Below are 24,930 nucleotides of genomic sequence, written 5' to 3'. Positions count from 1 at the left end.
ACCACATTTTATGAAGTGTCTAATGACTTGTAAAACTTCTCTGGCTATCTCCTAGATTTACTTAGATACGTTTATATCCATAATAGAGTCTACCTTAGCTAAAAAAAATTTCTTGAAGAGATTTGAGGCACTTTAGCGGATTCACTAGACAATCTCGAAATACTGAAATGTCTAATTTCAGTATTTCAAGACTGTATAGTCAAAATTCCACATACCCGAAAACCAAAATCGTGACCATTCACACACACATATATACACCTATCTAACTACACTACAGAAAACAAAACAACACACACAAACACAACATACAAACACACCTACCCTACCTATAAGCAGGCAGGCAAGACCTCCTGCACGTCCCATGTGGGGGGCTGCACCCCCCAGTTATATATACTAACTCAGAGGTCGCACTAAACACACACACAAAAACCACCACTACACACACAAACACATAAAAACCACCATTACACACACACACACACACACACACACACACACACACACACACACACACACACACTAAAATCCCTACCCAATACCCTTACGTAAACACCACTTACCTGAATCCACAGCTAAATCCACAAACTGCACCACATGTCACGAACATGACACCACAACAGCAGATTCGACATTTCCGCATTTGAGTTAGTGCAGTTTCGAGTCACTGCACTTTCGACTATTCAGTCTCGAAATACTGAAATTCGACATTTCAGTATTTCGAGATTGTCTAGTGAACCCAATTTAGCACATGGAATCGGCAATTTAAAGCTCTCATTGTCAGGGTGGCACAGGTCCAAACTTTCTTCTCAAATCTGTCTAATAATCTACTTTCCCTGTCATTAGGCAGGGACTGTCTTCTTGGTCCCTTAGGCACACCTTTTGTGGATTTATTAGAGATTACAGAAGGGCAAGCTTCAAGGCTTTTGTAGAGAGGCTTTTCATATTCAAGCACTCTGTAAAACCTGTTTGGCTTCCTTGGAACAGTGGTTAGAGAATTAGGATGCAAAGCAATGTAATCAAAGACATCCAATACAACATGTACAGGCAGAAACCAGTGGTCTGGGTAAAGACAAGCTTAGTCAAAGTCAACGTAAATTCTATTGTTGATCAGATGTACACAGCAGTGCAAGCTGAATGAAATTACATTGCTTTGGTCCCCATGAAAGACACAACAGTGAAACACACAGTTCGAATGACAGCAAGATTAATGCACATACAGTAATAATTAAAATATTAATATTTAATAACACAATAAATTACCAAAACTGGACAGGAAGACATTAGACAATTTTATACTAGTAGGTATTGCAAAGACCACACTGCGATTGCTTCGAATACTGCACTTCATCAGATGTAGTATGATATATTCCGATGTTCATATTGCACATGTATGGAGTGGTGACTCACTCCTGATTACTGCACATTCAGGAAGTAATAGCATAAGAAATCAGGCTAACTGTACCAGTTATTGAAGCAATTTGCCAGAGTTATTACTATAGACTATAGATGATACTTTACAGCAAGTGGCATATTGATCTGATTATTCACTGTCATGCCCGGCATTCAAGTTCAGCAGCCTTACGGACAGAGGGAAGAAGCTTCTGTTCAGTCTAGATGTTTTGCAGTGTAAGCTGCGATACCACCTGCCTGAGGAAAGGTGAAAGTACATGTCATGGGCAGAGTGAGTGGTATCGTCAATTATCTTCCTAGCCCTTCCCACACACAGAGTCTCATCCAGATCACCCATGGATGGCAGTGAGGAACCAATGACTTTTTCCACTGTCCTCACTACCCTCAGGACAGCTTTGCAGTCAGATGCTTTGCAGTTATCATAAGAAATTATGATGTTATTTGACAGGATGCTCTCGATGGTCCTCCTGTAGAAGGCTTTGAGGATGGATTGAGATAGGTTTGCCTTCCTCAGTTTCCACAGGAAGTGCAGACTTTGTTGTGCCTTCCTCACTGTGTGGCTAATATGAGTCAACCAGATTGATGGACTGATATGTGCATCCCCAGGAACTTGGTGTTTTTGACTCTTTCCACTGCCACCCCCTTAATTTCCAGAGGCTGATATATCTTCTGAGTCCTCCTGAAGTCCACTATTAATTCTTTTGTCTTGCTTAAGACCAGATTGTTACTGTCGAACCAGCTTATCAGATGTTCCATTTCATCCCTGTAGGCTGTTTCCACACCATTTCTGATGAGGCACAGGAGAAGACAAAGAAGTACTGTAGTTTGCTTTTGTTTGGGTGACCACAGGATGCAGCTGTCTGACCGTGACTTTGGTTATAGCTTCGGTAGTCCAGGAAGACAAGACGTCTCCTTCAAGACTCATGGCTTGGACATCAGAAGCTATGGCCTGTGAAGTAACCTCTGACCTGAGTGACGTGTGTGTGTCATGGTAGCATTCATAGGTAGGCCAGAAAACATGGCAGCCTCTAGAGGTGTCATGCCAGAGGGTTTCGGTGTAGGAGCCGACACAGAAGTCTGTGGATTGCAGTGGACCCAGGGAAGTCAACGGGGAGGGCTCTATATGGGCAGCTAGTACCTCAGCCCTATGTTTTAGTGCTTTTGTATGGAATTTTGCACAGCCAGAACAGTTAAAGTTGTTGTGCTGAGGCCCCAAGCAGAACATACATAGAGAGTGAAAATCTTTAAGTGGGATTTGCTTCCCACACATCAAGCAATTGTTGACTTTTCTGAATATTAAATTAGTAGATACATTTCCCCAACAGAGTATGTATCTCTGAAAAAATTAGCAGACTGATGGACTGTGAGCATCCTGAGCAGATGTGAAGTGCATCAGACTGCATGGTTAGAAAGATGTGAAGATGGCGTTGAAGGATGCTCTTCTTATACTCTAATATCCACATTATCAGACTTCAAATGTCCATCAGCTAGAGATGATGTAAAGACTCTCGAAATAGGGCCAGTTGTGGGTCTCTGCATGGCAGGAAGACCCAAGACCTAGTACTGCAACACTGACTACGAAGAACATGAATGAAACACTTTAAAGACGCAGCTGGTATACATGTACCCTAATGGTGGAATAACTAGTGCATGAAAGAAAATGTCTCAAGTAATCGAGGATCACAGACAAGGTAGCGACAATGAAAGACACTCCCTTAGAAGATGTCTAAAACATAGATCACTCCCACTTTCACAGAAGGCTTCTGGAAGCATGGACTGTAAGTGAGCAGAGCATTAAATGCAGACTAAACAGACATGTAGGTGGATACAGGAACTTGAAATTGGTAAAAAAAGAGATGTTTCTGCCATATGTGATTAGATACCATAACAACAGTTGCGGCAACCAGGGATACTAACATCTAAAGGACAAACACAATTAGGACTCCCACAGCTGTATAGCAAAAAAATAACAAAAAAGTCTTGCCCTGCTATGACTTCAAGAACCATTCTTTGTCTTCTTAGAGAACAAGCGAGACTGTATATGTGAACTTTAAGCATAGGATACTGAGTACATACTGCTACAACACTAAATGGGGAACTAATATTTTATTATTTTACTTATTTATTTAGCATTTGTTGACCAGGAAAGTCCCACTAGAGCAGAGCTTATTTTCAGTGGAGGCCCAGGGAGAAATGCTCCAGAAACGTCTTTGAAATGTGTGAGGAAACCAGAGTACCCAGAAGAAATGCATGTGAATGCAGGTAGGACATGCAGACTCGCCACAGAAGGCACCCTAGCAGAGACTCGAACAGGAGAACCTCTTTCTGTGAAGCGACATTAACCTCTGCACTACTGCACTGACCTTACATTTGGAGTTTTACTACAATTACAAACAGAATCCTAGATGTGGTTGTATACAAAGTAAACATCTTTTCAAGACCACATGATACAACTGAAATTTGTGATTTTGAAATGCTAGAGTACACAATGTGGATCCACCATGTCTCCTTGACACATCTGAGCTCACATCCCAAATGAACAGCAACATCAGCCTATACATGAGCTGGAGTATACACATGCACAGTGCTTACACTCAAGGATCACCATAAGATGAGCAAATGAATTGCGCAAAAAAAAATACTTTCCTGTGGGAGGGCAAGCTATCTCTACCCTCCCCCCTTGGGGACTTTACTCCCAATCCCCTTACTTTATTACTTTGCAATTCTTGCTCAAAGGTTGTTGCCACTTAGAGAAATAGTAATCACTGACAAGCAGTGCAAAGCCTGCCTTTCTCCAGGTATCTGAGCATACCTCTCCACTGTCCCCAGATTTTTGCAGAACATTTTTGGTCTAAGTGCATTTTGTGGTTTTCTGGAAAACAACTGAAGACTTAAGTCACTAAATAATGTCAAACATTTGAGTTTCAGGCTTCATATCTTCCAGAAAATGCATGTTCTTAGTTTATAATAATATATAAAATTTGTCCCTGATTTTGCCCCCCCCACCCATTATTTTTGTCTTTGTTCAGATTTCTTGTACTTGGAGGTAGAGATGCATGTCTGTGAGAACTGTGAGAATTAGTCTCCCACTCAGCATGAACATATGAGCACTAAATCAGCTACATGGTGCAGAGTAGAGCTAGAGTGTTTACCTGCACCATCTGTGACCCAAGTTCCACAAAGGGTTTGGGCCACTGATAGGCTTGGTTGGAGAGGAGACAGGCTAAAGTTGTCAATGGTCTCCTATGCTACGGAGAGGGCTTGGGATAATATGACTCCTGTGCAATTTTTATTGGAGATCAACAGCCTCACAGGTAAATCTCCTCAGATTATAGAGGAGGCAACATCTTGACATCACTATACTAGCTGGTCCCACAACTTGAGACCTCAACCCTTTGTTGTAAGAATGATGGTGCCCAGCTTTGTGCCTGCAATGCTCCTGCTGTATTCCTTCTTCCCCGGGGCTACAAGCAGGTTATTGTTGAGGATGAGTCTGAGGCTCACCCAGCAAAGGGTCACATCTGGGGTACCAGTAAAGGAGCCAATAGGGGACTCAGGGTTCGGTGGGAATGGAAGCCAGAGAGAGAACGGCTAAAAGCTGCACAGTGGTCATAGAGGGAGGCAATATTAAAAAAAAACTAAAATGCCACTACTTTGACCTTGGTCATATATGAATAGCACAACTGTGACAAATATTTGGCAATTTAAGTTGCAACATATCAGCAATTGCAACGGAAGACTGGCTGATCCAAGCAAGTGACAAAAGTCACAGAAGACACAGGTTACTCTATTTTAAGACACAAAAAGACAAAATGCAAGAAATTATGCTCGAAAGGCAGCTGTGGAAGTTCTCCTTCAGAAGTAGATAAGATCAATGTGCCATTCTACACTTCCCATTTGTCATATATGAAGCTACCTGGAAGGATAAGGATCAAGCCCTGTAAAAGATGCAGTTCCAATCAGTACCATCCTTAAAGCATGACCCTAATCTCCAAAGCATTTATGTGGAGATGCTTCTCTACTGTAGCTCACTACAGCAAGGCAAAGAAGGCTGGAAAAAAGCAAGTTAAAGTTCAAATAATGTAATTTTGGGCTGCTGGGTGGGGAATGTAAAAATGCTCTGAAAATGTTATATGTAGAATTATTTAATTCCCCGTTTTTTACAGAAGTGGATGTCTAGACTAATATCCTTTGATTAGCTTTTTCTACTCCTTTTCTAACTGATTTTCTTGTATTCTCTTCAAATTTCTTCTTTGGTGGCATCCAGCCAATGCAATTACAAGCAAATAACTGAAGTTTACTCAAACTGATAACTTTACTGCTATTTAAACACCTCTTCAGTTTCAACTGCTTCTCATTTTGCACCCATATTGGAAGTCTCCTGTTGTAACTGCATTTTGTGATACAAACTAACTGAGCTAGTTCTTAAAGATATGGATGCTTAAAATACAATAACATGCACAGAACCACAACATTATGAGAAAAATCAAATTGTTTAACTATACAACTGTATTTTCTACTTAAGATCACACCAACTCTAAGAAACAAGAATGAGAGCATATCAGATAATGAGTAGATAGTTGCATCTACATGAATATTAAGACTGAAGTTTTATTCATTAGCACTGCTCAACATCTCAAAATGCTGACCACCTTACTGCAGGAATCACCACAGCATGTAATTTCCAATTATGAAGCTGAGTCCAAATACCATACAGCAAGATCTAAACAATAGTCATTTTGTTTAAGAATGATTTCACAGTAAGACGCTGTCAGGTTCGATTCTCAGCTAGAGCGTCTTCTGCGTGGAGACATGCATGAATGGGCGTACCTTCGTTGAAGGTTATGCGTCAGGGCTGGTAACTCGGCACGTAAAAATTAACTACCAATCATTAGCGGACCGGAGTTCCGCTGTGGCGACCCCTAACCGGGAAAAGCTGAAAGACACAAACAAATACTACACATGAAGTACTTAGCTGGACCATATTATATGCAAGTACTGGCATACAGTATCAGACATCTGACTCAGCAGCATGATAACATCATCAGCATAGTCCAATGGAAGACTATAGCACAGGCATTATAGCAACCCATTTACATGAATCATAAATAAAAAAAGTCCTGTTTCAGAATCTTGTGGTACCATTTTCAGCACATTACTTCCTACTAGATCTAATGTGACTGAAGTTTATGCAACAGTGATTGATAGGCAAAACTGCAATCACAAAGTATCAAAATGTAATGGCATTTTAACAATGAAACTTGCTATTTCATTCTTAAAGCATTTTTTCAGTGGCACCCCCCCCCAACACACACCCCTGCTTCTTAACTCCAAGATGGCTGAATCTCTCAGAAATCTGAATTCTCAGATACACTGCAGATGGCCTTTAAATACAATGCTTACTAAACGCATGTTTGTGAGTACGCATTACAGAGTCAATCACAATTTACTTATATTTATGCCTGGTGCCTGCTTCATAATCCCCATTTGCTCAAACGAATGATAATCCCGTAAAATGAAAAGCCTTCTTAAGACCTATGAAGGTTACACAGTATGGTCATCAGTGTCACAAGCTTTAGCGGTCTTGTTAATGAATTCCATCAGTGTAGAAAAATTATGGTAGCTCGCAAAACATCTTGGAAAAGAGATGACAACTGAATCCAAAATGGTTTCTCATAAAATTCCGATAAAATTCCAATACAGACAAGATAAACAGTGTGTAATGTTGCCGGTTTTCTCTCATCAATTTTAAAAATGGAAACCACGTGAAAAACTTTCTAAAAGCAACCCTAACGCAGCATCCAGTTTGGTTGGGGGGAAATCTTTAAAAAGTATTGGGAACTAAGTTTCCAGAAATTTGACAAGTTTTTGTTACCACGTTTCCCATGTATCTGCCCCAAAGTGCAGCAGGTATCTACAAATGATATAACAAAACCACAGATAAGAAGGTAAATGGCCACTGGAAAACAGCAGCAAATGCGGTTAAGTCAAATATACTTTATTTTAATACCTATCAGCACATCCTGAACAGCTTAAAAACAGCTTTTAGCCAGCTTGTAACTTAATTACCTTCACGTTTTCCTGCAGAACCTGCCTCAACAGAAATTTTAATACATAAATTGTTAATCTTTTTTTTTATTTTTGATAATTCTCCTGCATTCATTCTTCTTACACTTATGAATACTCTGTTATAGCACACAGAATTTTGTCTTGCACTGTTGAAAGAATCTGTGATGCACCTTGCTGTAACACTTATATCAAATGATAAACTATATCTACAGCAACAGAAAACAAGGAACAGTGTATTCAAGACATTTCATGTCATGCTTTACAACCATCAGAGTAAATTTAAAGTGGTTGTTTTTGAAAGGGGGAATTTTTATAAAGTGGTTTACTCATATCTGGAAATATTTTACAATAAATAGGGAGTGATCATTAGAAGAGTAAGACCTCACTACTGCTGCAAAGAGTATATACATGCAAAAACATGCCCAATTCTAGTAGCGGCTCTAGTACCACCTCTGGGAATCCTTTGTGATTCTTCAAACATAAAAGGCTTGCCATGAAGGAATCAAAAATAATTTCTGTATTGTATAAAACCCTGTTCAATAAGTTTTTACTAAGGTCACTCACATTATTTAGAGTTGTATTCTCCTCAAAATAACAAATGAGGGTCAGTGACAAAGTATGAAACTGCATGCATACGTGAGCATAATAGAAAATAAATGCAGTTTGATGACAGGAAGTTATTTACAGATAGTAACCAGTAGACTGGTTCTGACACAAACTACAAAGCACTTCAACACTGTAAAAATTAAAGGCGAGTTTACTTGGGTATGAAAGTATACAGAGAGGCAACTATTACCCAAGAACATGCAGGGCTTCCCAGTCAAACCAGGCCTACCCACAGGACCTTGTCGGGCTGAATACGGATCTCATGGACTTCATGAGATCCAGGCAGATCAGTCACGGTAGCCTCAGCCACTACAGGATCTTATCTTGAAAAAAGAAAGAGGGACAATTCCCCCCAAAGAGACCTCTGATTCTTATCGCTCTGATGAAGATAAGCTAGTATATGATGACCAAATTTCCGCAGGGCCATATGCTGACACAGAGTATAAAGAAAATCTTGCCTTAGATTCATCACTTGAGGATTTTACCTTCGGTAAGACCCTCCACAAAATGAGGAAGCTCTTCTACTGGGAGGATCAGGAGTATCCCTAATCTAAGTACAAGACTTCAAGTTATGAATTGAAAGGATGCAAGAGATGGTCAGTAAACAGGTCTCCAAAGAAAACTAAACTTGTGGGGAGTAAGTACTACATTGCAAGGTACACTAGCAAAGAACATAATGTACCTGAGTAGCAAGGGAAGAAGCAGTTTTCTGCTGACCAAATGTATGTCCCTACACAAGTTCTGCATTTAAAAAAATGTCTGCATCAGGTCCACCTCTTCATGTCTGTGTGAAAAGTCAATACAGAATCATTTTACTTGACAACCTATATAAATAAAATAAAAAAGTACAATTAAACTACATACATTATTAGTACATTTAAATAAAATGTAAATTTTTTACCTACAAATGTATAAAAAGTACATTCCTGGAAAAATGGGATTATACCTTTGCTTTTCCTTCCAATGCACCAGTGCCTGCATAGATTTTACTGATGGAGTCACCATTCAAAGACCACATGGAACGGAAAACTTCCTGAAACCGTGTTACTAATTGTGGCTTCTCTGTTAATCCTAGACACTCCAGCTGCTTTATTAAAATCTGCAGAGGTTAAAGTGTTGCAAACACATGTTAGTTTTATTCTGTCAGAAATACATTTTAAATAAATGCAGTCTATCCAAGATGAGAAATAATTATGTATTATGAAAAAATAAATGGTGCCACTTAAAACTTATGTAACAGTAAACTATACTACCATTAGAAAAAAACGTGCAAGCCTACCCCAACAAGATTAGGCAGGACACCTGTCTTTGCCACCAATGATCTGCATCTTAGTAATGTAACATACAACTTGAAGACCAGACTGGAAGAAAATAAAGTGAGCACTTAACAGAAAGCTCACCTTTCTAGGGGAAAGGTATAGCTCCCTACCTGTTGTCTATTACAGAACCAGTGTCCCCATGGTTGCAACATATAAAGAAGGTCAAAAAGGGGAACATGATGGCAAGTATCTGAAAGCAACCACGTCATCACAGTTTAGCTCAGGCACCTAGAAAGAAGGAAGTAAATGTGTATGACATCGCAAATCAATTGTACATCACAGTATAAGGGCCTCAAACTCCCACCAACTAGGTGTTACAGGTGCAATGTGCAGATACCTAAAAACTAAAATGTCATGTGGAGGAAAACTACAGTTGTGTAAGTAGACTTTTAAAAAGTAGATGTTCAAATGATCACTGCTCCAGTAGCCCTGGTTATATGGGTTATTTCCTGCTCCAGTAGCCCTGGTTATATGGGTTATTTCCTGCCAAGGATATAACAGCTGGCCAGCTTCCAAACCTTGAGGGCATCTTCCCTATGTCCAAACCATCAGTCATCTTAAGCTGAGCTGACAACAAACACAGGTTTGGGTGTCAAGTCCTTCATAGCTTTAATGCCAACAGAGAGATGGAGGCTAGCTCTGAAAGGACAATGTTAGTAATAACAAAAAATAAATGTCCATACCCTGGCATAAAAATAAAATTCCAAAAAACAAGGGGGATGTACAGAGTGAGCAGCTACTAATGTACTGACCATATGAACATCACGTTCGCTTACACAACTGTACTATGTTCATCATATTGATCACTGCTGCAGTAACCTTAGCTATATGTGTTGATTACCCAAGCTTATTATGTTTGAGAGGTGGAAGGGGAGAGGTCCAGGAACCCCTGGAGAATGGCCCTAGAAAACCATGCTCTACACCTAGATAATGAATCAAGCTGACAGTGCTTTGTAAAATTATGTACAGAGAACCAAGTTTCAGCTTCTAGAATACTTTTAGAATCCAACCCTTTCCAAAAAGCCAAAGATGAAGCCAAAGCCATGGTACAGTGGGCCTTAACTCTACATAAAATAGCTTTGTTGTTGTGAGTACAGCAAAATGTAATAGCCTCAGAAAACCATTTTGAAATAGTCTGATTTGACAAACGTTGTTCCTTCTTACCTTCACAAGAAATGAATAATGGATCCAAAGAGCTAAAAGATTCAGTTATCTGAATATAGTATTGGAGTGTCTGTGGAAATCCAGTATCCTTTCTCCCTCATTTTTAGGTTCAGGAAAGAAAATGGAGAGATGGGTAGTTTAGCTTAAACTAAATCAGATACCATTTTAGGCATAAAAGAAGGATTAGCTCTCATGGAAACCCTGTCCCTGTGGAAAACGAGACAGTGTTGACTCACCATAAGAACTTGTGACTCATAATACCCTTCTTGCAGAAGTCAGAGCAATTAATAAAACTGTTTTCCATGTTATGAACCCCAAATCAGCCAGTGTTAGCTTCTTCAGCATAAAATCAAGATCCTAAGCAGGGGCAAGCAGTTTTCTTGATAGCATCTTATGCAAAACTCCTTTCAAAAACATTTGGACATGAGAATACAATGAAACAGGAGGATCTATGCGCAGACATGCTGAAATGACTGACAAACTAACCTTAATTGAGGAGTAAGAAAGGCCATAGGGTAGCAACTCACAAATATATTGTAAAACTAGAGAATAACTTGTCCTGAATGGGTGCTGGTTATGATCTTGGCACCAACCAGAAAACCTTTTCCATTTACTGAAATATGATTTTCTAGTATCAGGCTGTCTTGCCTATATTGGTACCTACTTCACATCCTCAGTACACAGGTGCCCAAAGGGAATTAAGACCTTATCATCCAGGTAATCAAGTAAAGTTGATTAGAGTCAGGGTATACAAAACAACCCTATTCTTGTGGAAGTAGATTCTATTCTGTGAGGAAGCTGACCTTTTCCAAAAGAAGTAAGAACCAGGGCTGCCTGGGCCAGGAGGGAGTCACCACAATGAATTTGGGGGACTCCATGAATCTTCAGAAGTACCCTATGTAGTAATGGAAAGGGTGGGAAAGCATACTGGAACATTCCTGCACAAGGAAAGATGAGGCATCTATGTTCCAGGTCTTCTTGCATGGAGTCCTGGAACAGAATCTTACCAGCTGACTATTCAGAGAGGAGGTAAAGAGGTCAACTTAAACAACTCCTCACATATAGATCAAATCTTCAAAGACCTGATGATCTAGTTTCAATTGTGACAGTCTGCTCTTGTCCTGCTCAGCCTGTCTGCCACATAATTTGGCTCAACACAATGTAGAATACCTGTAGAGTGAGAATGTGCCTGAAGCTATATTCCTAACTAACAGGGATAGTCTGCAAAAGGGGGAAGACCTATGTCCTCCTTGTTTGTTGACGTACCGCATGGCTGTGATATTGCCTGTAAAAACCTGAAGAGCCCTGGGAACCAAAGATGATTCAGTAAGATGAGTGCCTTGATTAGGACAAACAACTCTTATATCCCACACAACCTGCACTTTTATCCCCACGTAACTGCTCCCCAAACAAAGCCTGAGGTATCTGTAGTGATTGACTGCTTTGGAACATGGAGTGAGAAGGGAACACCTGGATTTAAGGATATCTGCTGTCTCCACCAAGTGATTTCTCTTCTGACAAACCACACCACTGGGATTTGAAACTACAAAGGATGCAGGTGCTGGGTCAAACTTCAGATACCACTGTATCTTCCTCATGCGGAGTCTTGCTAGGGGTATCCTGAGAATCATAGATGTCATGAAACCCAAAGTTCTGAGGTATTACCTCGCAGTGAACAGAAGTCTGAGTGGGAAATATAAGAAATACATCTAGATAATTATCTATTTTTCCCATGGAAGAAAAACTCTTTGAACTGAGGTATCTAGCTGACACCCAAGGAACACAGTCCTGTGTGTTGGAGTCAAAAAGACTTTTCATTGTTCTTTTGGAATACTAACTTGTGTAAGAGATCTCTCACCTAAGTGAGAGATTCCTGACACTTTGAAAAAGACTCTACAAAGATATGCAACTCATCTAAATATGGAAAAATGTGGATACCCTGTAGCCTGCATAGACAATTTCAGAACTTTGAATCCCCACCAAATGATGTGGATATTCTACAAAAGGGCCTTACAGAAACAGATGCTCGGGGCCAGAGCCATGGGCTCAAGCTCAATGCCAAGAAATGTATAGTTATCCCCTTTGGGAAAAAAACATGTACCCATGAATTACCACATAGGTGGCAGTACACTAAACAATGAAAGTGTGATAAGAGACTTAGGGACACAGGTGGACAGTGGTCTCACCTTCGATAACCATATCCCCACAACAGTCAGGAAAGCCTTCTATGTGGCACACCTCATCACTAAGGGCTTTTCATCCAGAAAAAAGGAGAACAGTGCCCCATTGTACTCATCCCTCATTAGACTCACTATAGAATACAACACCCCATTTGGTATGTATCTCACAAGATATCTGCAACAACCGGAAAGGCCGCAGAAATACCTCACTAAAAGAATCACAGGCCTAAAGCAAACACCCTATGCTGACCGTCTAAAAAAACTCCACCTATACTCTGTCGCATATCGTCTATTCAGAGGCAATCTCTGCTTAACATACAAGGCCATGTCAAACCCAGAGCTGTTGAACATGTCAAGCAGAGCGCCTCTTTGGCCCTCTTCAAAAGGAACCTTGACGATTGGATGGGAGATAGGAAATTCACCCTGGGGATCATGTCAGTCACCCTGCTAGACATGGATCCAGGGAAGTAAATACTGTGGGAAGAAATAGCCAGGGAATTGTTATGGCTAGGCTTGTATAGGCCCTAGGGCTGATAGCCTAGTACCAACCTATTTATGTTTCAAAATACTTTTTTTGTTAATAATGTTGTATTTTTTAAACATTATATAGATGATTTAATTTTTGTGTGCAAGGGTGACGCTTCTTTGTTTGATCAGTTTTTGGTGGATCTGAACAAGAACCATCATGGTTTAGAATTTGTAGCACACATATCTCAATCTAAAATTCCTTTTCTTGATGTAGAGTTTTATGTAGGAATGGATAGTTTGGTTAAACATAGAACTTTTAGGAAACCTACATCGGTTAATAATTTTTTGCATGCTAGTAGCATGCACCCTTTACATTTGATTAAGGCTCTACCAGAAGGGGAATTTAAAAGGAATTTGAGAAATACCTCAGATAAAAAAACTTTGGGAGGAAGTTTGTGATGGAATTCTGGATAGATTAATATCTCGTGGTTATGATCATGATCAACTTCTGGCTATAAAATGGAAGTTGTGTAAAGACCAGAAATCTAGGATGTGTAGATACGAGAATATACACTATCCTGAAACTATTTCAGACTTGAATAAAATATTTTTTGTGTCCAGGTATTCTAGTTTTTCTATTACAATGGAGAAAATTATTAGAGGGTTGTGGCATGTGGTATGTGAAGATCCAGCAACTGGTCATCTTTTTCCAAAGCATATTACTTTTTCGTACAAAAGGTATCCCAACTTAAAAGAAATCTTAAATAGAAAATTGGAAGCTATGGTAGATAGTAATGTTGGGATGTATAGCTATGGCAGTTGCTCCATTTGTAATAAAATTAAGAATATGCATGGAATTAAAATAAATGGAAAGAAATATGTTGCTTTTGAGAGATTTGATTGCAGGTCATCTGGTGTAGTATATATTTTGGGATGTGATTGTGTCCCACCCATGTGGTATATTGGCCAGACTACCAGGAAGATTAAGATTCGCATTCTGGAGCATTTGGGTGATATAAGGAGGGGCAATTTGGAAAGTCCAGTGGCTACTCATTTTTGTAACACACATAATGGTAAAAATGACAGTTTCAGATTTAGTGTACTTGCTAGACCCCATTTGTGTATAGGGAACTTTAAAACTGCTTTGAATAAACTTGAACAGAGAATGATTATAGGGTATCATACTTTATTTCCCAAAGGAATGAATTTGGAAAATTAATGAAATTTATTGAAGTTGTAATTTTGAATATTATAAAGTATTTATTCAAAGTTGTGAATTCAAATTTGTGTATAGGAAACCTTAAAACTATTTTGAATAAAATTGAATAGAGAGTGATTTATAGGGCATTACATTTTATTTCCAAATGGAAGGAATTTAGAAAATTGATGAAATTTATTAATGTTGTAATTTTGAATATTATAGAGTATTTATTTCATAGTTATATTTTTGTAATTATGTATAAGAATTTTGTTAAAAATGAACTAATTTATTCTTTAAAATAATGAAAAAATGTAAAAGAATACTATATTTGAAGTTTTGCACATAAATGTTTAGTGTTGAAGGGGTTAAAAAATGTTTGAAATAATTAATTGTTTAATTAATTGATTGATGCATATATAAAAAGAACATTCAAAATGTCTAAATGTGTCCCATTGAAGGCGAACTGCTAAGGTACCAGGACTGAATAAAGATGGATTAATGCCACTTCTGTGTTCCTTTCTCTGAGTGTTTTCGTGGTGTATTCTGAAGAATTTGTGGTTTGGCTTTTTGAGTATTATGGAGATCATGTCAGTCAGCCTGCTAGACATGGATCCAGGGAAGTAAATACTGTGGGAAGAAATAGCCAGGGAATTGTTATGGCTAGGCTTGTACAGGCCCTAGGGCTGATAGCCTAGTACCAAAGTATGAACACTCTTGGAGCAGTGGATAGTCCAAAGGGTAAGGCAAAGAACTTATAATGTGACCCAGACACACAAAGCCTTAAGAAATGCCAGATGTCTGGACGGATAGGAATTTGATGATAAGAATCATTTAAATCCAGTGTTACAAGGAAATTTGAACAAGAAGAGGAGGTAACAGGTTGTGAAGTGGCATCATTTTGAATTTACACACTACCACAAACAGGTTTAGGAAAAGAAGATCCAGAACTTGTCTCCAAGCACTTACTTTGACATTAAAAACATCCTTGCATAAAAACCTTTCCCCACCTGGGGAAGGAAGACCTGGTTATATTACTCTCTAGGACAGCATGTGATTAAAGACAGCTGAAAATAAGAGTCTGGCCTGGTGGATGAAGTTACCCCTGGAAAGGAAGAATTTCCTCACACTCACATCTGTAATCTAGATTAATGCTCTTCAGAACCAGTTTGTCTGTAGCTATCTGTTGCCACAGAGAAAAATGCAATTTCAAACTTCCAGGAAGGGAAATGGCGCTGCCAGGGTGTGAGAGTGTACCAGATCCCTTAAACAGTCATTCTGACTTGTAGGATTGCCCTTGGTTTTGGGAGGTTCCAGAATTCCTTTTGGAACCCCCTTCTCATTTCTTCTTAAACATCCGTTTACCTGAATTTTGTTGAGACTGTTTATTTATTTATTTTTTTTAACACTTACTAAATTAACACTTAACACATAGACAAACATACGTTAACAGAAAAAAGAAACACTATCAACATGTTTCCAGTGGCATAAATTATGCCTCACATATCTTCTTTTTTATAGTTGTCATCAGTCCAACCTTACATAAACTGCTCAATTTCTGCCACAGCTTAAACCTCAATCCTCCTCCTCCTGAACATTATTCTGCATGCAATGTTCCCCCAGTTTCCATTTATTTCTATGCAATTTGCTCCTTCCCTTTTCTAAAGATCCCATTTCTTGTTCTTTTATGTCTTTTACAATATTCAGTACTTCAAATATAGTTGGGTTAGATTTTTTTCCATTTTCAAGTAATTGCTTTTTTGCAGCCACCAGAATTAAACTTAGCAAGGCTTTACTATGTCTAGGCAACTTAGATTCAGTGTCCAGTCTCAAAAGAATAATTTCCTTATTTACCTCATTAGCTCATCCAAAATTTCTGACAGAGTACTCTGTAGGGAATTTTTAAACTATACCAACTCATCACTCTCCCAAAACATTATTTCCCAGTTACCTCTTTCTTTTCCATCACACCTCCAACATTTGCAATCTACCTGAGGAAAAATTCTTTGAACTCTGCTTGGGGTATAAAAATACCTATGCAAACACTTTCAAGTGAAAATCCTAATCTTCTAGACCTTGTTGCATACTAGTAAGCCATACATATGTCCTCCCATTGTTCCCTTGCAAACTGCTTAACCAATCTCTCTTCCCAATCTTTTCTAACCTTCTCTGATTGATCATTTTTATTACTGTGCAATATTTTATGCCCTACTAATTATCCCATTTTTAACAGCAGCTTCTTTTCTAGATTGAAAGAAAAACTCTAGCACAGCAGGTCTTTCACTTAGGATTCCCATATCCCTTCCTCTTTGCCTGTACTCTGATATCAATCCCTGGTAGGGAAAGGCAGTCTCTAGCCTGCAGTAAATGTCTTCTTGACCTCATCCCATTCTATTACCTTTCCCTCTCTAGTTATTTGCTCCCAACATCTTGATTCCTTTGTCAGTTTTCTCCAGTAAATTCCATCCCCCTCTTGTCTATTCATTGTACCCATACTTGCAGTCATCTCTACTGGCAAAATCTCCTTTCTCCATTCTCATGTCAGCTTAGTTCTTAGAATACTTTCTGCTAATTTATGAATATAACATTCATGGCTACTGCTACTCACCTTGGGGATCTGCATTCAAAATCTCACTACTTCATCATCAGCCCTTTCCACTCAGAATTATACCTTTCTGCTTGTGTTATGTACATGCGCCTTAACTGTGTAGCTCTAAAATTCCCCTTCAAATCAGGCAGTCATAAACCACATTGTTCTATTAGAAGGATCAACTTATTCTATTTAACCCTTTGCCTGCTTCTCCCTCCCAGATATATTCCTTCATCACTTCATTAATTATTGTTCACAACTTCTCCTCTGGTTGAATAAAAATATGCAGGATTGGTACATAAAACTAAGGGGACTAAAAGCATTTTCACTGCTTGTATCTTACTAACCATATCCATACACAAGAGCATCTAGTTTCTCAGTTTTTGCATTATCTTTTGTTTAGTCTCTTCCTAGACACCCTTAGCTGCCATAACAGAAGCCTTTTTAATCCATACTCCTAAATAATTCATCGTATTCTGTTTCCATAAAAATTGACAGCTAAAGCCATTATTTTATCTTCATTAATAATTATATCCCAAAATGACTTGAAACTGTTTCAAAATGTTCCACTAAACTGAGATGTCCTTTTATGGATTTATTGGGTACAAAAATATCGTATACAAATAAAGCCAACTTTTCTTGGTTACTAGACCAATTATATCTTTGAATTTCTAAGTTCGTTATTTTCTTTGTCAATGGCTTTAAATGTAAACAAATAACAAAGGGGAAAGAGGGCTCCCCTCTGCCTTGTTCCTCTGTTCAGACAGAACTTATCAAGGAAGAACCTTCACACATTAATTCTTGTTTCCAATCCCTCATGCATCCTCCTAACTAACCATATAATTGCTTCCATTGCCCTACTAATAAAATCCCAGCTTACTCCTGTCAAATGCTTCCTTGGCATCAATACCCTCTAACAGCAGAGGTATTTTCTTACATTCTGCTTCCCTCTGGATCATCACTGTTCCATTAATGCAGTCAAATGACTGTTTCACCTCCACAAAACCACACTGATCTATACTTGTCAATTATGGCACCACCTTTGCCATTCCTTTAGCTAGTATAGACATAAACATTTTGCAATCATGGTTTAAAACTGAGATGGGTTTTTACCATCTTTAGGTATTGCAGCCACCACAGCTTTCTTCCAAGATGCTGGTGCTTCCCCTCCTTTTAAAATGTTGTTAACAAAACCTTCCAGATCTTTATCACTTTCTTCCTTCCTAAATTCTAAATGTCCACATGAATACTATCAGTACCTGGATACATTCCTACAGATTGATTGCACATTACATGTTCTCTCATCTCATCCTATCTTACCTGTTATATGTTCAGCCTCATTCACCTGCAACTTTCACATACTTAAATCTTCCATATTTCCATTTGTGTTCTTTCTTGATTTCCACATTTCTCTCCTTTATATAAATGTTCATAACATTTCTGGAATATATTTAATACCTTCACAAGATCTCTAGTTATTTTTCTTGTTATAGGCTCCCTGAGTTTAGTGTTAACCCTTTCTACTTTCTGTTGCCTAAGTTGTTGAGCTAAATGTTTTTGTGCACTGGAATATTATAAAAAATAGTTGCTTAACAGCAATATTTCTAAACTCATGCATATTATCAAGGTAGTCCTTTATTTCACTTGAGCACTCTGCAGATGTGCCTCTTCTTCTGCGAGATACCCCTTCTACAACATTTTAACATTTGTCAGCCCTCTAAATAATTCCTATTACTTCTTAATCACGTATCTTTTTCTTTTATTTCTACCCTGTTTTTAAATACCATTTTCATTTTATCTCAGTCACTAGCTATAACTTAGGAAGAAATTTCTATCTTCCCTAATAATTCTCAAATAATTTCTACTACCCATTCCTTAAACTCCTTTCTTTTTTAACAGGTAGGTTGGAAAGCGCCAGTGTCTCATTTTTACTTCATTACTCTGCTTTTTTATATTAGTTTATACTGTTGAATGATCTGAACTAGTTATTGGATGTGTGTAAAAGTTTTCAATTAAATGCACATGTTCTGTAAAATATAACTTCTATCTAGTGTAGCACAGTTACTATATCTTGGGGTATAACCTGTACATTTTCTGAGTTTCTACTACTGAATTCACATTTCCATATCAAATATTTTCCTAGATTTCTTCACAAATCTACCCCTCCTCTTGATATATTTTCTCTTCTAGGTCTCCCAGATACATCCTCACTGATACAAAACAAGTTCTAGTCACTACCTATAAGTAATATTCCATGCTGAAAGCTAATTATTTCACACAAAACTCTCTTTTTAAGCTCCATAATTGCAGTTTTGGGTGGAATATAAATAAATGCAAGCATAATCCTCCCCACTTGCCCATAGCCCTTTACAACCATAAATTATCAATAAAATCTTTTTTCCCTCTTCTGTCAGTATTGGAGCTCCTTTAGCAAATAGTATAATTACTCCGCTTACTCTTCATCCCCAATATTCAGCTGAATATCCACCCTGAAATCCTTTCTTTATCAAATTCACATGCTTATGTCTTTCCAAATATGCCTCCTGCATCATTACTATTTGCACTCTCTATTTCTCAATATAATTCAGTTCTCTTACTTTTTGTATATACCTGTAAGGCCACTTACATTCCAAGATAATATATGACAGTTTTTTTGAATATGTACTTTCACCTTTGGTGTTGCATGCACACACTAATGTTTGGCAGGCTGTACTTTTTATACAGTTGTTTTTTTTTTTCATTTTCATTTGAACCCATGTCACATTTTTCAAGACTTTCTACTTTAATGAAAGCCTACAAAAATAAATATATTTTCATAATACCCCACCCCCTATTAACGTAGAGCAAACACATGCATTACCTAATCTAAAATTAAGGTTATCCATGCTAAAACTCATGTTAGAGCCTGAGTTCCCACTTGCAATAACTGCTAGCTGTACTTTTCTTACCTCTATCCCATTTGCAGATGACAAAAACAACTTGTATGCTTTCAGAAAGCATTCAGTTTTAGCACTAAAGAAAACAGTGCATTGGCTATCTTTAAATAAAACTACATTGTTCATTTCAATGCATTATATACAGTACTAAGGCTGCTGGGGAGGCTACTATCTCACATTCGCTTCCCAAAATTTCAAACTATTTTTCATTGAAATGTTTGCCATTAACACTTGAAACTTTGCATTTCCTTCAGCAAAGACTGTTCAGAACTCTCAAGACTGTTTGAACCTGCATACAGCTTGTCTCTTATGTCAAAGTAGTCACCGATGAGAAAAAAAAAACGAATAACTTTGCAGGTGCTTGAAGAAATCTTCATAACTATCACTCAGTAAAAAATGTACAGAATTCCCCTGGCCAACTGACTCCAGTTGCACACTTCTTGTTTCCCACTGAGAGCATCTGCTAATGGAAATAAAAAAAACTATCTCTGTAAAAGGAAGAAAGTTTTGTCTTATTTCTCAAGCCTATTTGCTTACAAAAAAAATGGTTTACAGCTTAAGCCAAGGACATTAATCTAGATATCCACTCTTGTAAAAACAAGGAAAAGTATTACCTTAATTCTACATATAACAATGTGCATACATGTGCACACCACCACCACTCAAACAACCCAGCAGCACAGCACTATATTTTAAACTTGCTCCTGTCCAGCCTTTATCCTGTTATACTACACAGCCAATATTCCTTACTGCTAAGAAAATTTTATATCTGTGTGTACACGTGCGTGTGTGTGTATGTATATGTGTGCATATATATATATATATATATATATATATATATATACACACACACACACACACACACACACACACACACACATATATTAAAGGTGTCCCAAATATTAATGACAAAGTGGGGGTATAAGCTTCACAATCTACCCAAATATTTAACAAAATCAACAAAAATCCATTCTTTGTCACTTTTTCTTGTAAAGCCATATTTCACAACTGTGATCTATACTTTATTTATTCACTACAGTCAATGTTGCTGGTCTTCTTCCTGATCATCTCCATCTCTCAAGACCGGACTCTGGTTCATGTCCAAGGTACTCATGATTCTTATAGTTAACTCCTGTGCTTTTTTCTCTCTCTCAAGCATTTTCCTTTAGAAAACTGGAAACGGTTTTATTGGCAAAGTCTCTCTATGAGCTTTACTGTCAGAATAAGAGTCTCATCTGCTTTCTAGCTCACTTTGGTTGGATAAACTTTTTTTACTTGCTCCTTAACCTGTTCTGTATCTAAAACTGTCTTTGATTCATCAAGAAAAATATCCTGAAGACAGCTGGATACAGGAGCGTGAAACTCACACCTGCCTCTCAACACTCCCGGATTGCCTGGATGAATTTGCTTCTCTTCTGCCTGGTGTACAGTGAATAACCATTTTCTAGAAACACTCTGCTGTCTCCAAATTTGAATACTCTTCCTTTCTGCCACAGTTTTGTCAGGATCAAATATTTCTGCTGGCATGATTGCATAGGTTCATAGGTTCATAGGTTCATACTAGGCTATCTGCCCGAGGGCATTTACAAGCCTAGCCCATAGTTTTGTGGCTTACGCCACCCCTTTAGTATGGGGAACTATACCCATTATTTTGCTGTGCCTCTGTTGAGCAGTGACACTGAGGTAATCCCTGGGGTATATCTGCGATCTTTGCATCTTTACTAATACAGGTTTTGGCTGCTTTCTCATGATCATGTTTGGAGCACACACTCTAATATGCCCTTTCACTTAAAGTTTGCAGTGAAACACCAGTCCAGTTGGTTATTTGTGCTTTCATAAAATTAATACACTCTATTCCTTTTAGGTTCTCTTCTATAGCAGACAATGTCAAGTTTTCTCTGTGTGTTCTGTTATCTAACTACTATTTTTGAAACAGCTCTTCTTGAGAAGCCTCATACTAAGCCCCCTTTTTCTTCATTTCATTCTGTGACTTGTACAGTTTTATTAGTTTTTTTAAACAAAAAAAATCTTTATTAAAGTATCACTTATAACACAGGCAATCATACATTTATATAGATGGAAATAAAACCATACTGACATATTTTTAGTTATAAACATTATACATCTCTTAAATCTATCCAGTCATTCTCAGTCAAACATTACACAGATTTAAATCCTGCCTTTTTTTAAACCTCATTCGTCCTCCAAAAGTTTATTCTCCATGTATTATTCCCACAATTCGCTCCTACCCTATTCTAAAGAGACCATCTCCAGTTGTTTTATCTCTGTTATTGTATTCACTACTTCTAGTACAGTTGGTTTAGACTTTGATTTCCATTTTCTAGTAATTGCTTTTTTGGCAGCCACCATAATTAGACTCAGCAAGGTCTTACTATGTTTAGGCAATTCCGATTCTGTATAATAGCTCAAAAAATAATTTCCTTAGTTATACCAATTTGTTCACCTAGTACTTCTGATTGAGTAGTCTACAGGGAATTTTTAAAGTCTGCCAACTTGTTACACTCCCAAAAATGTGTTCCCAATTACCTCTTTCTTCCCCATCATAACTCCAACATTTGCTATCTACCCAAGGAAAAATTCTTTGGACTTTACTTGGGGTATAAAAATACCTATGTAAACACTTCCAAGCAAAGATACTAAATCTTCTAGACTATGTTGCACATTTGGGAGTTATACATTCATCTCCCCATTGTTTCATTGTGAATTATTTATTCAATTTCTTTTTCCTATCCTTTTTCACCTCCTCTGATTGATTTTTATAGTTATTATGCAATACTTTCTATACTCTACTAACTAACCCTTTAACAGCAGCTTCTGTTCTAGATTCTACTAAAAACTCTTATCAGTGCTGGGTTTATTTTCACTCAGGATCCCCCTATTTCTTTCTCTTTGCCTATACTCTGATATCAATCCTTGACAGGAAAGGTAATCTCTAGACTGCAGTCCAAATAAATTCTTTGCCTTTTCCCATTTTATTACCTTTCCTCTCTTATTATTGACTCCCAATACCATGCGTCCTTTCCCAGTTTTTTCCATTAAATTCCACTTTCCTCTTACCTATTATCTGCATCAACAATTGCCGTCATCCCTATTGGCAGAATCTCCTATCTCCAGTCTCATGTTGGCTTAGTTCTTAGAATCATTTTTGCTACTTTAGGAATATAATTTTCTGTATTGTTATTGTTATTCTCCTTACAGACCTACATCCAAAATCCCAGTCTCGCCTTGTTTCTTGAGCTTCTCCCCCATTTTGTTCATAGGTGTTTACCAGGTTGATGACCACAAGGGCCTTTTTAAGTGTAGCCATGCATCCCAAATCTGGAACCCTTGATAAGCATAAGCAGGGGCTAGGCAGATAAAACATTTACAAGCAGGGGGCTGGGAGATGAACCATTTACAAGTTGCCTTTGTCCATTAGAGACAGGTGCCAAACCAGGGATAAAGTTCCTGTTCCCCATCCAACTGTCCAATTTATACTTGAACTGGGTTACGAAGGAATTCATCTTCACATGGATGGGGAGCCTGTTCCAGGGACAGGGTAGTCTCTTGGATACATACCTGTTTCTCCAGCAGGTCCTATTAACATCACAGGCAAGGTTTAAGTTTTTAGAATGGGTAATTCTGGTGCTGTTTGTTTTGTAGATATGCAGAAGGTCCATCAGAGTGGGGTCTGGTAATGTCCTGTATGCCAGGCATAGATATCCCCTCAACAACCTGTAGGAGACAGAATACAGGGACAGAGCTTTGAGGTGGTCTGCATAGGACACTTTACTTACACCCTGTATTCTTTTAGTGAGGAACCTTTGTAGACATTCCATTTGTTAGATGTGCATGGTTAGGTACATATCAAAGGGGCATGATAGGTCTTATGAATGCTGAATACCATAGAGCAATGACTTCCTTGGACCTAGATGCCATTCCTTTGTTTACAAAGTTGAGCAACACAGAATGATTTCCTCACTACAGTAGACATGTGATGGTCAAAGGCTATTTTACTGACTATGTGTGACCGTAAGTCCCTGACTACTGGGCCTACTCTAAGGGGTGTCTTGTCAATATGATAGTTACCAGGGGTGGATGACTTCCCAAAGGATACCATTATGCATTTCTTGGCATTTAGTTTTAGTCCATGGCTCTGACAACAGTTGTTTACCTGTGTCAGCCCTTCCTGGAGAACATTTATGTTGGTGTGAGATTTAATGACAGCTCCTAATTTGTAATCATCTGTAAATATAGTCAGCCAGAGACAATGACATTGGCCTTGACTTCAGTGAAGTAAATGCCAAAAAAGAAGCGGTCCAAAGACCAATCCCTGAGGGACTCCACTTGTGACTGGCCTCTCTGTAGAGGTGGACTCCCCAATTCTAACTTCCTGGGTCCTGTCTGTGAGACAGTTGGCTATCCACCGGGTGACATACTGGTTTGTACCTAACCTCTTTGAGTTTGTCAACAATGCCCGAGTGGGGTATTGTGTCAAATGCCTTGGCCAAATCAAGGTAGGCAGTGTGAATCATGCTGCTCTTACACATTGCTTTGCTGACCTTCTCAAAGAACTCCACCAGGCTGAGTAAGCATGACCTGCCCTTGATGAAACCAAACTGGGTTGGCTCCAGTGTCTGGAGGTTTACATTATCATTATTGATCATTTCCATGATAGTTCTTTCCATGGTTTTACATACAAGACTAGTGAAAACTTATGGGTCTGTAGTTGCCAGGGTCTGTAAATGGCCCACCTTTGTACACAGGGATAACTGTTGCTGTTCTCCATTCATGAGGCATGCTAAAGTTAAACAGCAATTCCAGAGGGTCTGACAGGTCATGTTTCATGCTACTTAGAAGGCATCCTGGGATATTATCAGGGCCCATTGATATAGTGTTCTTGGCATTTCCAGAGTGAAGGTTGAGGGGGAGAGAGGGATAAAGTTGGAGATTAATTTGTCAGGTAATAGTTTGCTACATCATCTGGCTC

The 24,930-nt window shown here is 38.4% G+C and overlaps 1 protein-coding gene across 1 annotated transcript in view; it reads right to left on the bottom strand.

Moving 5' to 3' along the window:
* Nucleotides 1-24,930, bottom strand: part of SYNJ1 (synaptojanin 1) — a 2,168,218-nt gene that overhangs the window by 1,591,787 nt on the left and 551,501 nt on the right. Inside the window, exon 11 of the mRNA XM_044071423.1 lies at nt 9,032-9,184. Coding sequence (XP_043927358.1) covers nt 9,032-9,184 — 153 coding nt within the window. The remainder of the gene's footprint in view (nt 1-9,031; nt 9,185-24,930) is intronic.

Source organism: Protopterus annectens, chromosome 5.part0 (genome assembly GCF_019279795.1).
Source record: "Protopterus annectens isolate FY-2018-M chromosome 5.part0, PAN1.0, whole genome shotgun sequence".
NCBI classification, from domain to species: Eukaryota; Metazoa; Chordata; order Ceratodontiformes; family Protopteridae; genus Protopterus; species Protopterus annectens.
Note: the sequence above shows the minus strand (reverse complement) of the source record. Positions and strands in the feature narration are given on the sequence as shown.